The sequence below is a fragment of the Daldinia childiae genome, assembly GCF_008694065.1.
Source record: "Daldinia childiae strain JS-1345 chromosome Unknown Scaffold3, whole genome shotgun sequence".
NCBI classification, from domain to species: Eukaryota; Fungi; Ascomycota; class Sordariomycetes; order Xylariales; family Hypoxylaceae; genus Daldinia; species Daldinia childiae.
In genome coordinates this window covers 1,660,252-1,684,542 of record NW_022984644.1, presented here as the reverse complement: position 1 = coordinate 1,684,542, position 24,291 = coordinate 1,660,252, and the positions used below count along the sequence as shown (strand labels likewise).

Here is a 24,291-nt window from a genome sequence, read left to right as displayed (position 1 = left end):
ATAGAGCCGAGCTGTTCAATGTGAATTACATATATCTGCGACTTGATTGTCGCTGTAGTCTTGATCTCATTTCGTAGATGCCGCCTACCTATAACCGTTGCCAATAGTAATTATGTACAGTAGATACCGGTTTTTTCTATCAAGTACACCTTCAGACTTCTGCCCTCCCACAGGCTAGAAAGCCCGCCCAAACATAGTCAGACTTCGTCAACTTAAATTAATTATACCAACTTATCTTATATTCTAACACCCTTACTCCTCAACACATTCACCCCTGCCGACGCCGTAAACCCAACCCACTGGGCGACGCTGCCCAAGGCACCGCCTACGGTGCTCGTCTCGTCGAGGCGCCGCTGCAAAAAGGCGCGCGTCTCGCCGTATCCTGGAGATCGGTCATTGGTCATGAATAATTCCGATGAGGCGTAGATGACGGAGAGAGTGCCGCGCTTCGTGTACCAGGATGGGTCGACCGATGTATCGCCGGAGAGGAAGTAGATCTCGTCGGCGAGGAGGGCGAGTTCGTGGAGGGAGGAGGGGATATGGGAGGGTTGGGCCATTAGGGCCAGGGCCTGGTGGAAGGGTGGTTAATATAGATATCATGGGTTTAAGCAGAGAAGACTAGACTAGACTCACCTCCTGCCACCGATGATTAACCTCCGAATTCGATACCAACCTCTCCCACGCCAATCTCTCCACCTTCTCGGGCACCTTCAACAACTCCCCTTGCCCCCCCTCGCTGCCGAAAATGGCCTTGGCCCACGGCGCTAGCGCCTCCCGTTTTGTCACCAGGTGGTACCGGATCAGGCTGTACGGCCCCTCGGGCACGACGTTCGTGCTGATGTCCGGGTATCCGGCGTCGCGGGCGCCAAGGGCTAGGGCATGCTGGGTGAAGCCATGCTCGGGGACGTGGTTGTAGGCGGAGGAGAGGATGGCGCGCTCGGCGGTGCTGAAGGAGGTGGGGGGTGGGGGGTGATCATAGGAGTGGTAGTGGCGGGGAAGGATGGAGGAGGTGGTGGTGGTGCGGGTGCAGGTGGTTTGGCGTAGAAGGGTTGTTGCCAGGCGTGTTAATGGTGCCCGTGATGGGGCCATAGTTTAATCTCTAGAGTTTATATATTTCAATTGGTTGGTTAATTAAACCAATCGACTAGAAGTCGGATCGTGAAGCATAGATACAAGCAAGTAAAGTGACGATCTTTTTTTTTTTTTTTTAGAGATGAGATTGTTGATAGGTAAATCGCTCCGGCTCCAGCTGCCACGGACCGTTCGGGCTGGTCCGCAAAGCTTTGACCCGGGAATCTCCCGATTTCTCGGGGATAGAAACTTATTGGTGGATCCCCTGGTAGCAACTAACATGGATGAATAAATGAATCTAAATCCCCACATGGCTCTTCTTTATGTACCATGGTACCGACTACCTATAGTCTACCTAGGTACATATAAGATACTATCTCTAATACAAATTCCAGTCTCAACAAGGTACTTGATTACCTCGGTACTTAGGTAGACATTAGAGGGACCAAAAGGACAAAGGGATAAAGGGACAAAGGAAAAATGAATAGGAATATTCTAGGCCTAATAGGGAATTTTTGAAGAATTTTCTGGGTTCGTTTTGCTTTTTCTTTTTTCTGCGCACGGGGAGCAAGGCCGCAACGTTGGGTGGCCTGGCCTCGCCTATCCCCTATGCAGTTATCATCCCGCTCTAGATCGTCAGCTCCGAGAAGCGTCTATGTGTGATGAGATTCGAGAAGACTCTATTATGGGAAGGGCAACCTTAAGCGGGTTTCAGATGAAGTGGTCGGTCAGGGGTGGGTTGAAGACTTTTCGATATTGTCAGATTTATAGGTAGGTTAGGTAGGTAACAAGGATGGTTCTATAGGCTATGTCTTTATCATAGATACAATTATGTATAATTTAGGTAGTTATATAAGTATCTTAAAAGTATACCCAAGTCTTAGTATTAACGATATGAATCTTAGTTCCAGGGTTTAAAGCCTGTTATAGAGGTACTCTTTTCGATAATCGACCATAGATCTAGGTATCGTTGAGGATCGCTTCCCTGTTATGTCCTGATTCGTATTCCATTTCCACGGTTTCTTATCCATACATAGGCCTCCAGCATAGTAATAATCCTTTGCATATGTAGTTCATGTTAGCAGCCCTACGAAGACTCGGTAAACGACGGTCGGTCTTCCTATTGGATTCCCTATTTACGGAATGGCGGTGATGTGACGAAATATCCTCTGAAATGGGTAGCGACACCCAGGGGCGATGTGACTTAGCGCTGTCATCCTTACTAGACGATATAAAGGTTCACGAACGCACATCATTCTATCCGTAATAATAGGTACATACCTACATAGTAAAACCAGTGCTGTAACTAATAACACGACGAGTTCGCAAAGTTCCCCAGGAAGTAGTAGTAATGAAAAACGCCACAGCGCCTATTCCCCTGACGTCCCCGCTAGTAAGATAGGCATCGGGATTTGGTATTGGGTAACTTCGCGTGCTATGTGAACCTATCACCTATCGTTGCCTCACCGCGGAGCAGGGGGCTAACCGTAGCCCCTCAGGTATGTCCATGTACGAGAAGGGTCAAGGCTCTGAGTACGACGGCTTTGGTCGACGCACGTATAGAAAATATATTCAACTATGTGTCCTACATGCTTATCTACCTTCATGATATGGAAGTGACGGCAATATCTTCACAATTTTCAACTGTAAGCAAGCCATAAGCATCATAAAGTAAAGCGCCTATCGGCAGTAGTATTGTGATCGAGGACAAACATTATATGTCGGTTCCCAAGCTTGTTGTACATGCATAGTATGGGGGAGGAGAGATGCGACTAATGACCTGCTTTTAACAGGCAGACAGGCAGGCTTTAGAAGTGATGCTACGAAGCCATGTTCCCTTCTAGCTAGTAAGGGAATAATCTAGTAACACCACGTCTGCTGTGTCACCACCACGTTGTAACTGAGGACGAATATTGGCTCCTGGTCCTAGAGAAGCGGCACTTTGCGAGCGGGCAGGACGCCAATCAGCATTGGAGCAGCCTCTGGGCGTGTAAATAGGGGAAACTCCTTATAGCCTAGCCACCTAGACGCAAATTCGGCAACAATGATGCTACCGCTTTTGTCCTGATCTGATCTAGTGATCAGGGACAATGATGATGGACCTGTGTCATTGTACCGGATGTCTCGAGTGTTAATACTGCCAGCGGAGATGCAGGGGTATTTCCGCCAGGATGCAACCCGCTTGAATCAGTCTTATTTTTCTATGGCGGTGAACTAGAGCAGGCTCGCCGGTGAACTATACATACATACGCGTTGTTCTTCCATCGAACTGCGTAGCAAGCTTTAGAACCTGCTAGGATTTCCTCTGCGATCTGGGCTCGTGGCTATCCGCAGCAGGAATGTTGATGCATTACGGGGCTGGGATGCCCAACTCTTTCAAGTAGCTAACAGTTGGTTTCTCACAATGGGTGAACATTATGCATTATTCTGGTATCATTCTCGACGAAAACGGATAGTTTACTATCCGCTAACCTCCTTCTGAAGAACAAGGAGCTCGATCACCGCTACACAATACTGGGGACGGGATAGGAGTTACAGTTGTGATTTACACCAACACTCTATCGTATACCTACCTATATAACCTAGTCTGCTATAGAGAATATTCGCAATCTATATACTTACAAATCGATTATTTAGAGAAGCTAGTAGAATATATATAAACGATTAAGCCAACGAGTTAATAAGATATAGGCGTAACATCTAAGCCCGGTACTGCGCGCACCAACAAATACGCACTTGAAAACTCTTCCGTATGTACAGCTATAAAAATGTAAGAACTTTCCGCGTAAGAACATCTCTAAAGACATCGTGCGGAGGCTCGGAGCCGAAAAGTAAAAAGACTTGGTTCGCGCTGCAGCCGACCATTTAAGGACCAACCCTGCATTTTAATATGATAGATCAGAAAAAGAAGAGAGAAAAGAAAAATCTGGTAAGCCACCCCCAGCATCTCAAAGTGACTAAACCGGCCAGTTTTTTGCATCTCGAATCGCAACGAACTGCCATGTCTGGCGGGCAAGAACTTAAGTATCAGGGCTTTCGAGGGGGCCAGTCCACTGGACGCACTTATTATATATTAATAGACAAGCCCGATAGAAGCAGGCTACGGTCCTATCCTGTACGATGGGGTGCTGTGTGGGTGTGTGTGAGTGTACTTTGCATGGTTTACGCACCCAGGATGTGGATGCGACTGTGACTATGATCCCAGATGCTGGTACATACCTCTATGGGAGGTAGGAATGTAGGCTTAAGACATGGCTGGCTGCAGCGGGCCGACCTATCCAATGCGGTGGCCGCGGCACCAACCGCCGTTAAGGCTTGCGCGCATCGACCATTTTATGTTTTGCACTACTCGTACATACGCAAGAAGGGTTCAAGAACTGTAGGGTTGTCTCGTGGGAATAGGTATCTCGTATGGATCGGGAGAGGTAGGCTTGGTCGTAGATGGAAACAAGAAAAAGAGAGCTACAGGATCGAGATCCATCAAGGTACCGAGCTTGGGCCACCGTGACCGGGGTTTCCGGAGACGATGCCATCTCTAGAAATTCCTACATGAGATATCATATATACATTGGGTATATATATAGTAAATGACCAAGGTTATGGTAGATAATCGAACACTACCCCTTTTTATATAAATAATAGGTATAACGCTTGAGACTTTACTTACGCTACCTACTTCCATATGGATACTTTATTCCACACATATCTTACCTCTAGGACATCATATGCTTAGGCATTTATAGGTATCTCGTCGAAGAAATATATGTAGTCGGATAGGTACATGTGGGATGACGGCAAGCGCCAAGGTTGTGCGTTCTTCAGGGATTTAAGAGCGGGAACTATTTAATCCTTGCTCCATCACTAATATAAACATCCACATACATATACATGTGCATGTACACGATGTGCCTACCCGTTGGCTTGACTGTAGTATGTTGTGCTTCTTGGTCTGTTGGTGTGAGGTATTCTGTACGAAAGGAATAGAATTTGGGTTGCCCTATGCACGTCCTAAACATGACGAATAAAATATACAAGGCCACCTATAATGTCGTAAAGTGCCCAGAGATCGTCAAGCTCAGACATGAAATATATTCATGGCACTGGGTAAGATTTAGATCGAAGTCCTCGACAACGGATTGGCTAAAACCTTCCAGCGATACCCCATACGTCCACAGTATGACATATGTAGCGTCGATAGTTTCCCGTTCTACAGTAGTAGTTACGGTAGGGCTAGCCTGTCAGCGTTCCGTACATAGGTTCTATTAAAGTAGCACTCTCGGATCCTAAGCCAAGTCTATCTATCTATTTATCAAAAGAAGCAATCGAAACTTACCTCACGATCGGCACTGTTTGGACATTCAATCCTTGAATATTTTACTAAGTAAACCAAACAACCCCCCCTAGGCTTTTCTCCAATTCAGGATTAGTACATAGTTATGGTGGTCGACAGATTTGGGTCCGTGTTTGGGGGGGGGGGACCGTTCTTACCAAGCAAATAGGATATTGGATTGACACGTGCTTCTTACATCAAGCAGAGTTACCTTGCATTTCTGTACATAAGTGAGTGTGCCGACTTGCAAAACCCTGGTATAGATATCTCGCCCGACTATAGCTAAATCGACAGGATACGTAAAAGACCAAATAAATTGTATTGACCTAATCTTCAGCTATATGTATGTCATAACTGATATATTGTAATTTATTTGAATGGCTGATTTTGTCCATAACCGGCGTGGAATTCTCATATGACAGACAGCTTGACAAAGCGGCCACGTAAGCCTCAGCCAAGATACCCGGTTTGTACATTTGTATATAACATAATGAATATGTGTTAGATGAGTAATGCATGGGTAGGTAAGCTTTGGGAATAGTTAAATGGTGGAAGTAGATATGAAAACAAAAGGTATACCATCGCTAACATTTAAGGTACAGTTATTTAAATCAAAGATATTGCAAGGTTTACTCTATTATATATACACACAAGTACCTGGTAAATGGATCTGGATCTCTTGTTGTAACACAATAATAGTTTGAATCTTTAAATATCAGTTTATTTTAAAAGTATTAATACATAGGACAGTAAGTAGTTAGTTAACCAAAGTTGATATGTTAACGTTTAACAATAAGCACTTAAACAAAATCAACATTGAAATAATAAAATTTTTAGTACGGTATGAGGTGCGGTTAAACACGGTTAATGGGAACTATATCTAATTTAATGACAAGGGTGGTAAAAGCATAACATATGCATTAGTGGAGAAGAATCACGATTACGGGGCTAATTTTCCTGGTCCGAAAAGACCACTTGCCCTAAAATAGACCAATGACAGCTAACAATTTAGCTGACTCGGAACGCGGTAATCTTCCCTTCTTATTTTGGGGGCCGCTTTTTCCAATCGCGTTGCTTTCAGCCCAATTCCCATCCCATCCACACACAACCAGCAATTCACATCGAACGCATCTCCCCAGATTTTTTCCTTTCCCTTTCCTATTCTCGTCGATATTGGGGACTGGTACCCTCTCCTGCAGCACATCACCGTTCAAAAGTTCAGGTACGTACGTATTAAGAGACGCTGACCATCTGGTCGCATATGCACACCCTTCTTACCCCCAAGGCGCTACCCTTTTGTTGTTTTATTTCAAATTTTTATTTATTAATCATAGGTATTTTTATTTATTCCCCAACCTGTTATTTTGCCCGCGCCTTAGCACCAACCAAAGTGCTGTACACATACATATCGCGCGACACCAGCAAACAGCACCTCGCCTCACCTGACATTGGATTCAGAAAAGAGATACACACGTTCGCGTCTCTAGCCTCAACTATCTATAAACAGCATAATAGCATAGCAGCAAAACAGCTAGCGCCTTCTCGGGGTGTACTACCGCGTATCTCCAAGAGTCGCTGCTATTTGTTGGTTGCTTGTTGTTACGGATAGTGGGTAGGCTGGAGTTGGTGTCACTGCCTGTGGTCACTTTTCTCTTCCTGCATGCAATACATACATACATACCTACTACATCCTACATACCTTACCTTACCATACCTTACCATACCCATCTACCACCTATCCGTATACGGGACCAACCTAGAGAGGCGCTCTGTCAGCACTGCCTATTGTGCAATACGAATGCAGAGGCGCTGAATCACACCCGATACAAGCACTCTTGTACCTCCCTACACTCTTGTCTTTTTTTATTCTCTCAGGCCTTAGTTTCCCCCCTTTTTTTATTCCCTCCAGCTAGCGAGGGGTCCCAACCTGTTGCTGTCTAATAATCACCCCCGAGAGATTCGATACACTCCTTGTCACTTCGAAGGCTCACCCCTCCAATACAGATATACCTCTCTTCCCGGCGTTCTCGTTGGTACACTACTGTCGTCGGAGAAAAAAAAAAACTTCTCAGACAAGGCGGCCAAGCTCGACAAAGTGTTTTCTGAACATATTTAACTATGGGTAAGTCCACACCACCATCTTGATATCTTCGAGCTACACAAACCTCTATACAACGTTGTGGATTGTTTTTCTACTCACAGGGTCTCGCGCGTCTTCCGAGTCCTTCTCGTTCTTCCTTTCCTCCTTCTTCTCTTTCATAGCCCATTATCCCCTATCCATCATATCCACATCCCACACTACCTATCCAGCTTTGTACAGGCGTACGTACATACATACTACCTCCTGCACTCGCATACTCCCCCGGCTACCGAATCAGATCCTATCCTGGCTACCCGTTAACCGTATTCCTTACCCCAAAATCTTGCCTAGAGGCATAAAACAAATGCCTCTGCGACGTGTTACTACCTCTACCTTCGCGTCTGGCTTGTAACAGCCCACAGCATTACCCGCTCCCATATTCCTACCTTCTCCCCAAACCCCCACCACCCAATCACACTCTTCCCTGGTACCCTTTGCTCGGTTCACTCCACGGGTTTCTCTATCATCACTACCTACCTATCCTCTGTGCCGTTATATACAAGCCGCAACCCATCCCGAGGCCTTTAATACGCCGCGTTCCCTCCCCACCCCCGTCCCTGGACGCTTTCCCTTCCCGATCCACTAATGGTCTGGCCTTCAAACACTTCCGTATGCGACTACGGCACGTTAGATCGCTACAGTTGGAACTTTCCAATTTAACCTATTGTTCATAAAAATTGCTTCTTTTCATATTTGCTCTTTGGAACTTGGCTTCTAACTCACGACCTTTTCAATAGCTGATTCCGGAGATACATATCGCCCTGTGAAGGTAAGCAAAATCAGCAGTCCATTTTCTGAGTTTAGTCGATTGGAAATCTGGTATTCCAGCCAAGTCCCAGAATTATTCGTCTATCACTTTCTTTGGCGGGTCGGTTGCTTTGAATAACGGCAAAACCTTAAATGAAGAAATCGACCATGCAAGGGGAAAAAAGTTGTGCCTGACAGCTTCTCCCCACGCTATCTTTTGCTTTTGAGCTAGAAAGGGGCACCAAGACAAATCGAGCCGACTCTAGCATATAAAGTTCACTTCCTCCCCGAGGAGCCGCGTGCAAGTTTTTGAACGTTGTGCCCTCCACTGAATCGCGGGATTTTCTTACCACACCTCAGCAAATCTGCCTAGAGAGAATCTAGGCCTCAACAATTGATTCCGTCGAAGCTCGCTGGCTTAACGGCGTGCTGATTTCTGCTTATAATGTCATTTATACCCCACCTAGATGCTGACGAATCGCAGCGTGAGAGATCTCGCTCTCCCCGACGTGGCCGTTCGAGGAGCCCGGGCCGCTCAGGTCGCCGTCGATCATATTCGCCGCGGAGCCGGTCTCGAAGCCGGGACGACTATCGTAGATCGGATAGACGATCGCGATCTCCCATGACTGGAGCTGGGGCGCCAGTTGGAGGATCAGGTTCGGGTTACGGTGGACCACCTCAACGGTCGTACGAGGAGCGTGCGGCAGCACGAGAACAGATGATGAATAACATTCGCGAGACGTCGCAGCAGGACCGACGTGTCTACGTCGGCAACCTGTCATACGATGTAAAATGGCACCATCTCAAGGATTTTATGCGGCAGGGTAAGTCATCACTTATCGGAGTACTAGCCCCGAGAGAGTAATGTCATGGCTAACGACGATTTGTCTTATAGCTGGAGAAGTTCTCTTTGCCGATGTTTTATTGCTTCCGAATGGGATGTCTAAGGTGGGCTTCTACACGTGATTCATGGCTGGTTTTCTCTTTGGTTCCTTCTCCTCTGGCTCTTGTTGGAATTGATGGATTGACGGGTTGGGACATTGTCCACGGGTTTTTGTAGGGATGCGGGTAAGTCAAAGATATTCACTCCTTAGAATTAGGTCATTCAAGGTTACTAATACTGTCTAGAATTGTGGAATATGCTACAAGGGAGCAAGCGCAAACAGCTGTCCAGACTCTCAGCAACCAGAATTTGATGGGACGACTCGTCTACGTTCGTGAAGTAGGACACCCTCCGATATTCGTTGTTATGGTAGATACTGAAGGCGGGGTTAGGATCGAGAAGCGGAACCACGATTTATCGGCGCAACCGGAGGCCGCGGCGGCTATGGCGGCGGAATGCAAGGCGGATACAGTGCCGGCGGCGGTGCTGGAGGCGGTGGAGGCGGTAGTGCCTACGGTGGCGGTGGCGGTCCCGGCGGTCCCGGCGGTGCTGGCGGCATGGGTGGTGGCAACCGCCAGATCTACGTGTCCAACGTTTGTTTATTCCCGCTCCTTTCTCTCCCGTTACTAATCTAGGTGGCTGGCTCTCGTATTAACTTCACATGTAGCTTCCTTACACCGTAGGCTGGCAAGATCTTAAGGACTTGTTCCGACAAGCTGGTCAGTCTCCTCGTTTAATTAACCAATATGTAGATGTCGCGAATCTAGTGCTGATATTAGGTGACGACAGCTCGAAATGGCCAGGTGATCCGAGCCGATGTCCATCTGGGCCCAGATGGCAGACCGAAGGGTTCCGGAATTGTCATGTTCGAGCACCCCGAGGATACGCGCAACGCCATCCAGCAATTTAATGGCTTTGAATGGCAAGGTCGTCTACTCGAGGTTCGCGAGGACCGTTTTGCCCACCAAGGAGTGGGAGGATACGGCCGAGGCGGTTTCGGTGGCCGCGGAGGCTTCGGCGGCTCTTATGGAGGTCGCGGGGGCTTCGGCGGTCGTGGCGGCTTCGGCGGCGGTGGCGGCTACGGAGGACGTGGAGGTTACGGCGGTGGGGGCGGTGGTGGTGGTGGTGGACCCACTGGTGGATTCGATGCCACCAACACTACACCAGCCGCTCCAAACCCGTTTACGGATTACGCCACCTCAGGAACTGATCCAAGTGAGACAATTTATGTCCGAAATGTATGGCTGCATTATCTTTCTACTTTATTATTTTTTTGCTAACATAATCTTCCTATCAGCTTCCATGGTCTACTAGTAATGAAGATCTAGTTGAGCTCTTCACGACGATCGGAAAGGTCGAGCAAGCTGAGATTCAGTATGAGCCCAGCGGAAGATCCAGAGGATCTGGTGTTGTTCGTTTCGATAGTACCGCGACTGCAGAGACCGCCATTTCTAAGTTTCAGGGTTACCACTACGGAGGACGGCCTCTTGGCCTGAGCTTCATCAAATACGTAACCCCAGGTGGAGGAGACAGCATGGATACGGATGCGCATGGCGGTCTGACCCAAGATCAGATCATGTAAAACACTACCTTTCGGGTGTTTATTCCCGCTCTACCCCGACTACGGGCTTCCCTTGGTTGTTCAACGTCGGTAGTATCTCGATAGTTTCCATACGATATAACTATCACATGGGGTGTATCGATATTCTATGGAGATTGGGTGGGATGGAATGGGCGGGGCCATGTCCGTTTTGCATATCTGTACTATTTACTTCGTTCCCGTTTTCCGTTTAGCACTCGCTTTGTCTCTTTCTCTTTCTATTCAACATGTATCCCTCTACTGGAAGTGGCAACAAATCCGAGGTTCTCATGGCGAGGAATTGCCGGGGATTAAGACCATCATTTCGGCGACGAGCTCCTACCATAACTAGTAATTTACGAAAGAGGGGAATGACTAAATTTGCGGTCCACCATCGATATGACGCGACGCGAGGGCGAGCGGTCAACGCTCCATGTTGTTCGGCGGGGCACAGAAAAAGGGTTCTTTTCTTATTTTTCTTTCTCTTTGGGTTCTTCCCTTTTTCTTTTAGCGTTATTAAAAAGGGCGGCGATGTTTGGGAGGGGTGGCTTTTTTATTAATGAGATGCCCCTTACAACACTACACCTACATGGAAATGAGAAAGCTTGAGACGCATAAAATTAGATTGTACCTCGCGAATAGCATTTCGGATTTTTCTGGACGTGGGCTAAGTGAGGTTATTGTTGTTAGCTTGGCTTGGCTTGGGCTTGATCTACTATCCTGGCCTGGAGGCTTTAACTATAAGGGCAGTGGTTAAGCTCGGTACCGATGTTATCGTGAGAGTGAGAAAGTCGTAGGATTGATTGTGGTAATTAATATGTAGTAGGGTGTAGTGTAGATTATGAACACACGAGATGTCGAGCGGCTTGGTGTATATGTTTGTATGTGTGATGTGTCGTTGTATATCGTATAGCTACTACGGTGCATAGTAACAGATAGAGACTGGTCTAATGTTAAACCAGGAGTGCTAGTGGTATGGGATGTAATGTAATATAATGAATGCAATGTTATCGTTGTCTGCCTATGCTTGACTTGATATAGGCGAATGGATATGAGATGTGGAAGAAAGTATATATTCTCGATAATTAGTATATTATAAGTAACGTTTTGCCGAAGGCTATAGATATATATCTATAAATGGTAGTAACCTACATCTACCCGTGAAGTACAATCTAATGTAGGTGATGCTTCAAATGACTACTTATACACACCGTAGAACTTTGCCATTGACTCCGTGTTAAAGCATCGATAATATGATCTAACTCATAGAGGGATGTTTTTCTGGTCCTATGTATAGAGCTTATTTACTTAGGATATATCATGTCATATCGTCCCAATACTTTATTAAAGAGATGATAGGAGTAAAATGTAAGGTATTTTTAGCACACCTAAACTGAACATACTTATCTACCTAGGTACCTATCTAGGTAAGCAACATTTGTTTATTCCAAGCAGCATTATAGTTAACCCAAAGTACTTCAAGCTTAATAGTAATGCGATCCATCTATTCCATAGGCTGATGTTAGCACTGATACTGATACTGGTACTGATACTGTCTGTACCTATGCCAATGCCCTTGCCCCTGCCCTAACTAAAGACAAAAACAACCAAAAAACACCGCCTAAACTCCACGTCCGTTCCTTCATAGCCCATCGTTTAATGTTATGTTATATTAGCTTGTCCTTGCTAACTAACTCTCTCATGCGGACACGGTATGTGTATTAAGTACCTAAGGTAGGCAAGTAAGAAAGCCAATCAAGCTACCCTTCTGAAACCAAACTCCTAACCTGGCTTGCCGGTCCATCACATAACGCCCCGCCGATCCAAATGTGCCTGCTGGAACTGCTTTAGCATCGTCACGACGCCCGGTCCATCATCGCCATCGGTAGCATTGCTACCCTCGCGACTTAGCCCATGCCTGGGCGAGCCCTCCCACGTAGACTCGCCGAGACGCGCCACGCTTTCTTCGATATCACCGTCGTCCGTATACGCCGTATCATGCCGACGGATAACGCTTCGCGAGGGCCCATCTTCCGTCGACTCCTCAATGATGTTCGTGTCGCCGGAGGGCATGCCGCGCTGCTGGCGCGTACGCTGCGGGGTGGTTCGAGGCACAATGAACGAGGCGGAAGGTTGGTGGTGTGGATCAAGTAGCATGGAGGCCATTGGCGAGGGCGCGACGGCAGGGCCGAATCGTGGTGTTCTGCTTGAGATTGGTGCTCGGCTTCTAGGCCGTTCGCTAGGTCCGATGCGCGAGGAATGCATGTCCGCAGCGAGGGTAGGTGACATGAGGCCTGGGAAAGCGGGTGGAGGGTGGAATTGGTGACGTCCGGCTGGGCCGCCCATGGCGTGATTTCCGGGAAGACCAGTCCTAGGGTGGTAGACGTAATTATCCAAGAAGCCGTGGACGGAAGCCTGCATCTTCCCGTGTTTGGTAGCGTAATAGTCCTCCCTAGCATCATTTATATTACCGGGCTGCTGCTTTGTCGTGCGTTGGTCTTTCTGAAAGTCAAACACAGCAAATGAGCACACGTAGCCTAGCCCGTCGACGTGGATTGTAAATTCGCGGAAGAAGTCGATGATCTGATCGCTGCACTTTGGCAAGCTAAAGAAGAGCACTAGGGGTGTGACCAAGACGCTGGTGATTTCCTCAAGGAAGATGACGATTCTTGACTTGTAAAGTTCGGAAAACTCGGCCTTGACCTCGTAGCTGTGGAGTCTACCTTTCCACTGATCTGGTTGGTAATGTGTGTACTCGACGACGCTTTGCATCGCAAATTCGGGATCAAACACGTTATTCTCCTCGGATATCATTCCTCGAGCGACGGCCCATGTCGTTGTTAAAAGCGCAACGAAGGCGAACGTATTCATTCCCGGGAACAGTTCAAAGTCGACAAACATTTCGGGGTCGGAAAATCCCACAATGGCCAAAACGGCAATAAGTGCGCCAGAAAAGAACTGAACCGTTCGGGCGGCTGATTCTGTCTTCTTCTTCGGAAACTGATCTATGTAATGTTTTGCGTAAGGATATGACATGTTTAACCGTTCCTCGAATAAGTGTGGGAGCTCGTTGAACTCGCGGAACTTCCATCTGGCAAGCGGTGTATATTGCCGGGCCCCTAGAGATGAGGTATTCGTTTTGAATTCCTAGCGAATATGTAAGCATAATGCAATATATACATCTGATCGAACGATACTCACATTGTAGTACGTGAAGATGAAGTCGACGAGGAGGGCAGACGCTACAAACGGGGCGAATATGAGGTTCATCACCGCTGCAAATGCGAATCTTGTTTGCATTTCCCTGCTAAGGTGTCCACGATGATCGGATTTGAGGACTCGTTGATGAACCTGGCCACCCTCGTTGAAAACTAAGTCTAGAACGCCGAACTGAACCGTCCACTCCAGAGATTTCGAGAATAGTTGCCGGTTTCGTAGAAATGGCACCGGGGCTGTGAGATCTAATATGTCCTTGTTGAAGAGAGCAATAATATAGTTCTCTCGTCTCATTAACCTGTTAGCAATATCGTGGGCATCGAGTCTTTCTTTGGATTGGCTTGCTATGTGTTGTCCCAGCTGCTTAGACAAGAAACGGCGTTGCGATGGTGTTATATTAGTAGCTGTCTTCACATTCTCGTCGCGAAGGGCGGTGATCTTGGCCACAACATCCTGCCACGAGACGGTTTGCATGTCTTCCTCGGGGATTTCCAGGAGGTAGACGAAGAAATCGCGTATGTGCATCAAACGCGGTATGTCAAGAATCCACTGAATGCTCTTCCAGACAAAGTAAAAGCTGCAAACCCAGAGACTCAAGTTCCATATTCCCCACATGTGCTTCGTGCACTGGGGAATCATGATCTGTGACAAGCTTTTACTATCGCGGATCTTACTGTAATCTATACACTGCGATAATAGTGTGAGTAAAGTCGCAACGAAAATAACCTTTAATAAATGTAAAACCCTATCGAGTAGGATACACCACATTCCCGCTCCTAGGTAATAGTCGTAGACATCCCTGATAAAGACGTCTAGATTAGAGACGTTAGCCCATCTAAACATGGCCTTGTCTTTGGGACTGCCTGTGAATCCCGGGCCCCTCACAGTGCCGCCTCTCTGGGGCTGATCGCTAGTCGACGGACCGTAATCTTCATCTTGATGTAGCCTCTGATGCGCCTGCGCAGTTTCCCACTGCGCTTGTATCCTCCGGTTTGAAGAGTGGCGTCTGGTAGAATTCCGTGCCTGTTGAGGGCTTGTCCTGTATTGATTTGGCTTGGATGTAGTAGCATCAGGACCTTCTACTAGGAGAGAGGCGGGAACATCGTTATCCATATCATCCTCTTGTGTAAGCCACCGCGATCTCGCATCGTGTGAGTTTACTCTTGCAGCGGTACGACGAGCTCTACTTGCGGTAGTGACAGGGCTACGTGGTGTGGATATATGGCTATCATCGAGACCAGGACCACCAGCATGGTCGAGGTCATCATCTTGGAAATGTTGGGCTAGATTCTCTTCGTCTAGGTCAAGGCCAGCTCTACTTTCGACATCGTCATCTTGTCCGTTTCTAAGTCGGTCGTATAAGGGTCTATCGTCGCTGGACGGTACGAGGCGGGAGAAGAGGTTTGGAGGCATCGTGTTGGTTCATGGGTATGTCGAATTTAATAGGATCTGTGTTATGATCTGTGTCTCTTCCTTATCATGATCAAGATTAAACCAGTTGCATAGGAAGAATAGGGTCTATATATATATATTAAAAAAGAGGAGCTGCCGAGCGTCTCAAAGTTTAAGATGAATGCCTGAGCTACTTGAGTTAGGTTTAACTTGTAGCATAAGGCAAAGATTATAAGCTCCAACTTAGAACTAGAACAGTATGAAGTATAAGGACCTTTTTTACTACATGCCATTAACTATGACATAGAGCATTAAAGGTCCTATGATTTAAGGATTGTCTGTAAAGAAGAGGTTAAACATCAGGTGTGCTTTTTACTAAAAATGGTGAATAAGTTTGTAGTTGTAGTTGGTCATTCGGACTCTGAACTGTGAACCGGACCTTATGACTTGAGGTTCACAGGCAGCCTTGCGCGTTCATGGGTCAAGTATGCCCGAGCGTGCGTTAGTATCCTTATCACTATCGTTATCGCATAGATGAAGTCATTTGATTCGATAAGACGTAGCATTCCCTAGCATTCTCTAGCATATGTACAAAGTACCTAATCTACCTATTAAACTTGCATTAATTTCTCCAGCTGTCAGACATAATTTCCCAGGTGGCGCGTCTCACACAGTGGATATATTCAACAATACAACATCCAACATCCTACGATATTCGATATTCGAGATACTGGATACTCCCTAGTAATTGGACCCTTCTTTCTCTTGAATTTTATCCCCTAGTAAGATGGAAATGAGATTATATAAATTAAATTAGTCCGGGATCGTCCAAAGTAATTGGTAATATGAAATATGGCTTCAGATGGCCTTGCCTCACCACGTCTACCTGGACATGATGGGTTACCATTGTCCCCTGCGAGCGCCTCTTTTCCGGGCCGATCATCAAATCCGCTGTCGTCCAAGGTGACATCTGTTTTATCTACCTCGTATGCTGATGCTGAGTTCCGCGAGTCTCTGGCCTTGCTGGATGAGCGTGGTATCAGCAACACCGCTGATACCCGGAGACAGTTGCGGTTAGACGTCCAGAAAGAGGTCATTGATAGTAATGGGAAGATAATCATTGAGTTCGGTCGGGTAGCCGAGCAATTAAGGAGGATCGGTACGACTATTAATAAGCTCAACAAGAATTACCAAGAGATGAGAGGCCATGCTACAGCGGCTCATGAATCGACTTCTTCTATGCTCGAGGAAGCATCTTCTCTCATGACCCAGAGAAAGAATATAGAGACGAAGCAGCAGGTCCTAAAGGCTTTCCGCGAGCATTTCCTTTTATCGGAGGATGAGATTGCCTCTTTAACCTTAACGGCTGAGCCTGTCGACGACCGCTTCTTTGCCGTCCTAGCCAAGGCAAAGCGCATCAGGAAAGACTGCGAATTCCTGCTTGGTTTCGAGAGTCAGACCCTAGGCCTAGAGATCATGGACCAGACTTCTAAGAACTTGAACTTGGCCATGCAGAAGCTATACCGCTGGGTCCAGAAAGAGTTTAAGACGCTCAACCTCGAGAATCCTCAGATCAACTCGTCCGTGCGCCGCGCCATCCGCGTGCTTGCCGAGAGGCCCTCTCTCTTCCAGAGTTGTCTGGATTTCTTCGCTGAGGCTAGGGAGCAGATTCTATCTGATTCTTTCTACCTCGCCCTGACAGGTACATCCGCAGCCGGTACCAAGGATAACTCCGTAAAGCCAATCGAGCTTGTAGCTCACGATCCGCTACGGTATGCAGGCGACATGCTGGCGTGGACGCATTCTGCCGCCGTTAGCGAACGCGAAGCCCTTGAGATCCTGTTTATATCCGATGGTAACGAGATTGCCAAGGGCATCCAAGAGGGTCGGGAAAACGAACGATGGATGCTGATGGACGACGAGGCAGACGGCCCTCCGGAATTCGACGCCGTCAAGGCCCTAAACGAGCTAGTCGACCGGGATGTCTCTGGTGCAGCACGTATATTAAGGCAACGAGTTGAGCAGGTCATCCAGACCAATGAGGAGACCATCCTAGCATACAAGTTAGCCAACCTCCTCAGTTTCTACCGCGTGACATTTTCCAAGCTTCTCGGCGAGGACTCGGTCCTGCTTCAGTCAATGAGCAACTTGGAATCCGAAGCGCTACGGCAATTCCGCTCTCTAATGCGCGATCACATCACCACCCTCGAGGGCGAATTCCAGCACACGCCGTCCGACCTTGGACCACCCGAGTTCCTGCAAGACTGCCTAAAACAACTAACGGCCATCATGAAAACCTACGAGACCTCACTAGCTGCAGATGGCGACCGCGAGGCGGACTTCGAGCCCATCCTAGCCGAATCCTTCGACCCCTTCTTCGCCGGCTGCTCTAACATGGCCAAGAACATTTCCGCGCCATCCAACTCTATATTCCTCATAAACTGTCTCCTCGCCGCTCAGACCGCCTTCCAGCCCTTCCAATCCTTCACACGCACCCGTCTCGAAGGTCTACGCTCCACAATCGCCGATCACAGCGCCCGCCTCGTCGAGAGCCAATACGCCTTTTTCCGCGCCGAATCTTCTCTCGAGCCCCTATTCACAGTCCTATCACCCCTAAGCGACGCACGTTCCTCCGACGTAGCCACGCTCCCCTCTCTCCCGGAGCTTCGACCAGAAGCCCTAGCGCGCGCAGCCCAGGGCCTAGACGACTTCCTACCGTCGGCCGTCATGGACGCGTTGGAGAACGTCAAGAACCTCCACGACGCGCGGCTGGCGCGCGAGATTACGGAGGAGGCGGCGGATCGGTTCTGTGCTGACTTTGAGCATGTCGAGGAGTTGCTTGTTGCGGCGGACGAGGCGGTCGAGGAACGAAGGGCAAGGGGTGATGGTGGGGGTGGAGAGGAGAGAGTGGGGTTGAGGGCGATGTTCCCGAGGACGACGGGGGAGATTAGGGTTTTGTTGTCTTGAGGGATTAGAGGGGAGAGAGTTAAGTTATCTTAGTATATAATAGGGAAAAGGAGAAGGAGTAGGTATATGAGTAGGTGGTCTGGTCCGTATTGCGTGTACATTACTATGTACGGTACTATTCACGGCAAAGCAGATAGACAGGAAGTAAAACGGTCCAAAAGGAACTGGAATTATAAAATCATGCACAACATAACATACATAGATATCATGGGAAACTTTTTCTTCATGATTAGCTATATCGTATAATATCATATCCATATCCATCCATAGCCATATAGTCGCCAATTCCTTAGGTATCTATCTACCTAGGTATATAACCAGTATTCCTCCTATATACAAGACCAGAAATTAAATACATCAAGGCCCACGTATATCTTCATCTTTTTCAATGGACTCATACACCTTTTGCTCTTCCTCCTCCCCCTCCTCCTCTTCCTTTATCCTTCCCCTTTCTATCTCCCCAGCCCCAGCCCCACCTCCGTCCCCTTTTCCAACATCAACCCCTTCCCTTTCCCCCTCTCCTTTCCCCTCCTCCCCCTCCCCCCTACTCCTCTTAACAGGCCACGCCTCCACATTCGCACTAGGCCTACGGGCCCGTTTCCCTACCATCTCATCGTCGACGACATCATCCAGCTGCTTCAGCGCCGCAGCCAGCCGTCGACGCGCCGCGATCTCGCGGTCGCTGCTGCTAGGGCCAGGCCGGTAGAACTGCTGCACGACGTTGACGGTGGCGTGGTAGCACTCGTAGAGGAGGAGGCGCGCGGACGCGCTGGCTGGGTCTTCGATGAGGTTGGGGTGGCTGTGGTGGTAGAAGCCGTGGAGGAAGTCGGCGGTGGGGTCTTGGCTGAAGATTTCGCTGAAGAGAGGGTCCCCGAAGATGCTGTTGCTCCAGTCGCGGATGCCGGTGACGGCGATGGGGTGGTGGTTTGCGCTGGGTGGTTCTATACTCTTATCTCCTAGGGTTTGTTCTGGTATTGTTTTCTCGGATATATCTTCTGTTTTGGTTTGTTTTGTATCTTGGGTAGGTATTAACTGTTTGTTGTTTTCGTCCTTATTTATATCCGGCTTTGAAGTCCGTGATACTAATATGTTTAAGTCATCGGCAGCGTCCAGTATTACCAGCCGGGCGGTGGTAACACCGTCCAGGAGATGGCCTAGTCTATTAAAGTAACTTCTAATTGGCTCGTAGCTAATTGTGACGGCCATATCCTCCGCATCTCGTAGTACACCCTCCAGGAGAGAATGGAAAGTTTGTTTCCACGTTCTCGAGTTACGAAGGCCGAGATTAGCTAGTTGTGCCGCGTGTAAGTCGGTGGACGGTGGCTGTGGGCTGATCACCGCCGTAGCCGGTCCGAAGAGCTCATTTGGTGACACAAAACTCGAAAGTTGTCGTACAAGTTGGCCTTTTTGAAAGTCTATCATACTTCTCTCGGATGGCTTTAAGGGTGTAGGGAGTTCACGGATAGTGACCCCTCTTGCCGGCTCGAAGATGTTGAATGGAGAACCCAATTCCGTTGACGAAGGGACATTGGTGACGAGGATGGGAAGAGACTTGAGCACATCTCGTCTCAAGTTCATTTCTTTCTCAAAACTACTCTCCAGTTCCTTCTTAGATGGTGCGCCTTGAGCATGTTGATCGGAGCTGATATTTCTCCGAGATATATTCTCAACCTTGATGGGAGGCTCAAGGACTATTTCAAGAACCCACTTTGTTACAAAGGTCTCTGAAAGATTCAAGCCCCTTTCAGATCGGAGTAACCTCAGTGTAGGAGGTGGTGGCAGGCTGAGAACCAATTCTCTGCCATCCGAGATCTTAACGTTGAAAAATCTTAGGAGTCGACAGGACGGTAATGGCCTAACAGACTCGACAGTAATATTTGGCAATGCTTTTTGTATTGCCAAACGCATCGATTCGACCGGGTTGATTCGGTCCATGGAGGATATAGGAAACGATCGTTGGGCTCGTGAAACAGAAGATGGTTGGTGACGTGAAGGAAGCCATCTTGTGGAACAGAATAGGCCGGGTGCTTCGAGGTTCCCTTTGTACGGACGAGCTCGAGCAGGAGACTCGGGAATGTGGTGTGAAAGAAAATGGCCACCGGGGCCGACGGAGCAAGGGTCGACTGGTACTGCTAAGGCCACCCTCGAATTTGGGTGCATTACTTGTACTTGTTGCATCTGCCTTTCTATAGGGTAAAGTACTATAACATGGACAAATAATGGCTCAAAGTAGAAGGTTGGGACGGGTGCTTGCTCTTCGGTGAATGGTAGGAATACTCAAACCGGACATATACCGAGATGAGAACCTACTTTAAATTATCTCGGCAGTAAATGCCTGAGCCCGCAGCTCGGCTTGATAACCCCAGATCTGCAAGTCAATGGGAAAAAGTAGACAGCTAGTTTATGGATATGCAAACGTTTGGGTCCAGGATATAGGCTCTTAGATGATTTTGGGTAGCAAACACATAGGTCAGGATAGTATCCTAAAACAACGAGCAATATCGTCGATATAAGAGCCTTTATACGAGGAAACGGAGGCCATATACAGCCAGTTGTCTCATCATAGCAAGCTAATAGACGAGTATTGTCCGATGGGATCCGCAGGACTTGCTCAGCCTAAGGGCAAAAGAGCGGTATTACACGATATGATAGGTATGAAAGGACGACAGGAATACCAAGCGAGGCTAATATGAGATACATCAACGGCTGTTGGCGAATAAGGCATGCCGACCAGGCGAAGAGAGAGACATCCGACTCGCGGCTCAAAAAGGGAGCTAAGGTAATAACAGGTAATACTCGCCTAAGTAAAGCGCAAATAGGTCAAAGGAAGTGGAGCTACGACCTTTCGAGTGGCTGCAGCCATGTACATTGTACGTCGAAATGGACAAAGGCATATTATCCATGCCTCTAGAGGGTGAAACGATGAAGCATGATGAAAGTGTTCCACTCAAGGGCAATAAGTATCCGAACGCCAAGGCGCCAGGCGAGAGATTCCAGACTTCTCGAAGCCCGAGTGCATTAAAAATATTCCCATTCCCACGGCCGGGACCCTAGCTAGGGTGCGGCAAGCGGGCGGGTTGATAAAAGCTCACGAAGAGCAGACGGGCTGTTGTGGGACTCATTTTAATGTAGTCCACTGTCCCACGCATTATATTGACTATTATTATACGACGCCAAAGTGTACCCCAGGTTAAAAGTCCAAAAGTCCCAAGTTGAAAATCAGGATACCTGCTGAAAAGACTAGATAGGATGAAGACGGGATTTGAAGAATCAGAATGGCGACATATCGGCCATTGGGTTTTGACAAGCGAAGTTGCATTGGCACGATGGTTGTCTCAAGATCCATCGGAGTTGCGTACTAATCCAGCGGTGTGCGTAACAAAGTGCCACGAGGATAACACGATGGCGTGTGCCTCGTAGGGAAAGAAAGGTGTGTGATGAGATGGTTAGTTGATGATTAGGTGATTAATTAGTTGGTTTAATCTAGATGGTAGTTTAGTTGCTGGTCTAGGTTTAAGGGATTAAGAGTAGTCAAACTTGGTTAGATGTAATCAACAACGTGGAACTTTGGGTTTTGAAGGTTGGCAGTTTGATTAAGCTACTACGTATGTGGTAGGTCAAGAGGCAGCTTCGACTTAGAATACCTAGGTAAAAGAAAGGTACATGCCTAGATTAGTGTTATGTGAGGTACTATGTAATGTACTTCAGTATAGATCCGTAGAGGTTTCCTAACATTGGCAGATTGGGTACGTGAATTACATGAAGTTGCATTAGCAAGCGAGACGGGGAATTTCTGATTGGTTGCCAATAAGCGAAAATGATCGAAAGAAGTAAGGTCCCGAGCCTTAATTATGGGTCACTCCGTTCCGCCCTTGCACATTAAGCCTCCTTTCTAATGGGGAATCCGCAAATCCTGTGGGGCTATCCCGACCCGATTCACCATACTTTAGTACATAACCTAAAGTATATAGTATAATACTACCCATCCACCCCTGTGCTTCTGCTATTGCTGACCTTACCATTCTATCATCAAATCATCAAATATGACCATCCCGTCTTCAAGCACCTAACCTACATTCGATGCTGCAAGTATGCTCATGTAAGAGAGACAATGCAGGTTTAAACCTATCACATCTCCAACAATATTCGATATTATCTTACGGCCTCACGAGATATTTCACCACTAACCACTTACACGGAGTCCAGTATCGCAAAATCTTACTACATATCGACTCCAAGTCCCTGTCTAAACAAACCTGTCCATTTTTTAGGTACCTATACATCTTACTTACACGTAGAATCTCATCCCGGTCCGGCAATTATATTACTTCTTTTGTAAATGTGATGTGTTATGCCGTCTCGGTTCCTTCGACGCAAGGTGATGTGCGGTGCCGGCAGTACGGAGCAATCCAGACCTCCATCGTCCCCGCGTAATTTACGCATGTGTACGTATATGGCAGTTAAAGGCTTGAGGTATCGCTATTCTTAACTTTCACTCGCTAGAATACGTAGTAGCACTCATCTACCCGCTCTATGCCGGCTCCTTCACGATCTTCAACGGTCTTGCAACAAACAAACAAACAAACCAATAACAACTCAACCGTAGCGATGCTCGCAATGACCCGTATTTATGTAGTTTGTCGTCAATTTTGTCGCAATAGGGCTTAGCGCGGCTGTGCCTCGGTCTGCTCGGTGAGGGATGAGGGCTTCGTGTTAAAAATGTAAGAAGGGTTTCGCAAACACGGCCTATTCCTTTATTCCTTAAAAATCCTTTACCTACGATCCACATAGCCTCTCTTGGATAGCTGAGCACGTTGTCATTTTTAACTCGGCGTGTCCGTGCCCTGATCCCTTTGTTGCGTATTTTGTTTTTTTAATGAATTGGCGTTATTAAGGAGTAGCAGCAGATCCCAGTAGTCACAACTCAGGTTCATTAGAACGTTACGAGAGTTCGGTATTTTAGATAATAATAGCTACCTCGTAGGCAAATATCTTGGTAAACTAGTAGTCTATTATTTTTATAAGCCCATATGATGGGTTAGCAAACTCCTAGCATTCACGTATGGTCAACCCCTAATTTACATTACCATGAGAAAAACCCAATGGCTTCTTACATCTCTATCTAGTTTATAATAGGCAGGTAAGTCTTTCCGACTCATCCGTAGAACTGCAAAACGTGACAGCCAGATCACCCCTTATAATTGATCCAAAACCTCGTTAAACCTAGATAGGAGATAAAATTTGACACGTAGACACGGATATCCCATAAATTCCAATCGTATTATTGTGACGTGTTAGTTTCCTCTCCATCAGATGTTCAAAGTAATTGTATGTGGCTTGAAGGCAACAACCCTAGCTTCACGCATAGGCGAGATATCATGATACTAGACAACGTTATTGGCTCAGATCTACCTATTTGGCGAAAGCTACTGAAAGTCTCCAACAACCCCTTAGAGTAAGACGCCAGCTTGAAAGGTTGAGCGAATCATATACCCTATCCCAAGCAGACGAAAGCGATAATGAGTAGCTGCACCTCGCAATATTCAAGATGCCATTGGCCTAGATAGAGTATGCGTTGCTTTAACCCCATATAAGCAGCCGAGACGTTCCATTTTCAAGCTTTGATCATCGATGAAGTCAATGTGACCCTCCACGAATAGCGTCTTTGTCGGTCCCGTGAAGCCAAACGGTAATCTTAAGCGAAAAGCCCCTGTTTATAGCCAGGATAGCTTATCTTCCCCACATCCAAGGTGTCTTCATGAAGTCTTAGTACGGGATACGTTGCCGTTGCTAGGTCGAGATAGAGCGAAGACTCGGTTCTTCTAATGTAACGCTTCCTAGCCAGTGGTAAACCGACGAGTCTAATCTATCGAGGGCTCACTTGCTAAAGAATCTCATCACTTCAAGATAGAAGAATGGTTACATCCTGAGTCTTGACCCCAGAGTAAGGCATCAACTAACATACC

General features: G+C 47.4%; 6 protein-coding genes across 6 annotated transcripts; 3 read left to right on the top strand and 3 right to left on the bottom strand.

The window, feature by feature from the left end:
• Positions 1-236: 236 nt before the first annotated feature.
• GL218_03179 (Ubiquinone biosynthesis protein coq9, mitochondrial) lies at positions 237-1,089 on the bottom strand (the record flags this gene model as incomplete). The annotated part of the gene is made up of 2 exons (XM_033579728.1): positions 237-569; positions 634-1,089. 2 exons carry the CDS (start codon positions 1,087-1,089, stop codon positions 237-239), a joined length of 789 nt encoding a protein of 262 aa, XP_033436753.1.
• Positions 1,090-8,733: 7,644 nt separating this feature from the next.
• GL218_03178 (uncharacterized protein) lies at positions 8,734-10,753 on the top strand (the record flags this gene model as incomplete). Its single annotated transcript, XM_033579727.1, has 8 exons — positions 8,734-9,112; positions 9,184-9,236; positions 9,349-9,356; positions 9,417-9,510; positions 9,564-9,764; positions 9,839-9,890; positions 9,961-10,409; positions 10,469-10,753. 8 exons carry the CDS (start codon positions 8,734-8,736, stop codon positions 10,751-10,753), a joined length of 1,521 nt encoding a protein of 506 aa, XP_033436754.1.
• A 1,800-nt stretch (positions 10,754-12,553) lies between these two features.
• Positions 12,554-15,379, bottom strand: GL218_03177 (Autophagy-related protein 9; the record flags this gene model as incomplete). Its single annotated transcript, XM_033579726.1, has 2 exons — positions 12,554-13,897; positions 13,952-15,379. The coding sequence occupies 2 exons, from the start codon at positions 15,377-15,379 to the stop codon at positions 12,554-12,556; spliced, it is 2,772 nt and encodes a 923-aa protein (XP_033436761.1).
• An 831-nt stretch (positions 15,380-16,210) lies between these two features.
• On the top strand, positions 16,211-17,672 carry GL218_03176 (Conserved oligomeric Golgi complex subunit 6; the record flags this gene model as incomplete). The annotated part of the gene is made up of 2 exons (XM_033579725.1): positions 16,211-17,610; positions 17,663-17,672. 2 exons carry the CDS (start codon positions 16,211-16,213, stop codon positions 17,670-17,672), a joined length of 1,410 nt encoding a protein of 469 aa, XP_033436762.1.
• An 80-nt stretch (positions 17,673-17,752) lies between these two features.
• On the top strand, positions 17,753-18,325 carry GL218_03175 (Conserved oligomeric Golgi complex subunit 6; the record flags this gene model as incomplete). The annotated part of the gene is made up of 1 exon (XM_033579724.1): positions 17,753-18,325. The coding sequence occupies one exon, from the start codon at positions 17,753-17,755 to the stop codon at positions 18,323-18,325; it is 573 nt and encodes a 190-aa protein (XP_033436759.1).
• A 115-nt stretch (positions 18,326-18,440) lies between these two features.
• GL218_03174 (uncharacterized protein) lies at positions 18,441-20,260 on the bottom strand (the record flags this gene model as incomplete). Its single annotated transcript, XM_033579723.1, has 2 exons — positions 18,441-18,489; positions 18,891-20,260. 2 exons carry the CDS (start codon positions 20,258-20,260, stop codon positions 18,441-18,443), a joined length of 1,419 nt encoding a protein of 472 aa, XP_033436760.1.
• Positions 20,261-24,291: the final 4,031 nt, after the last annotated feature.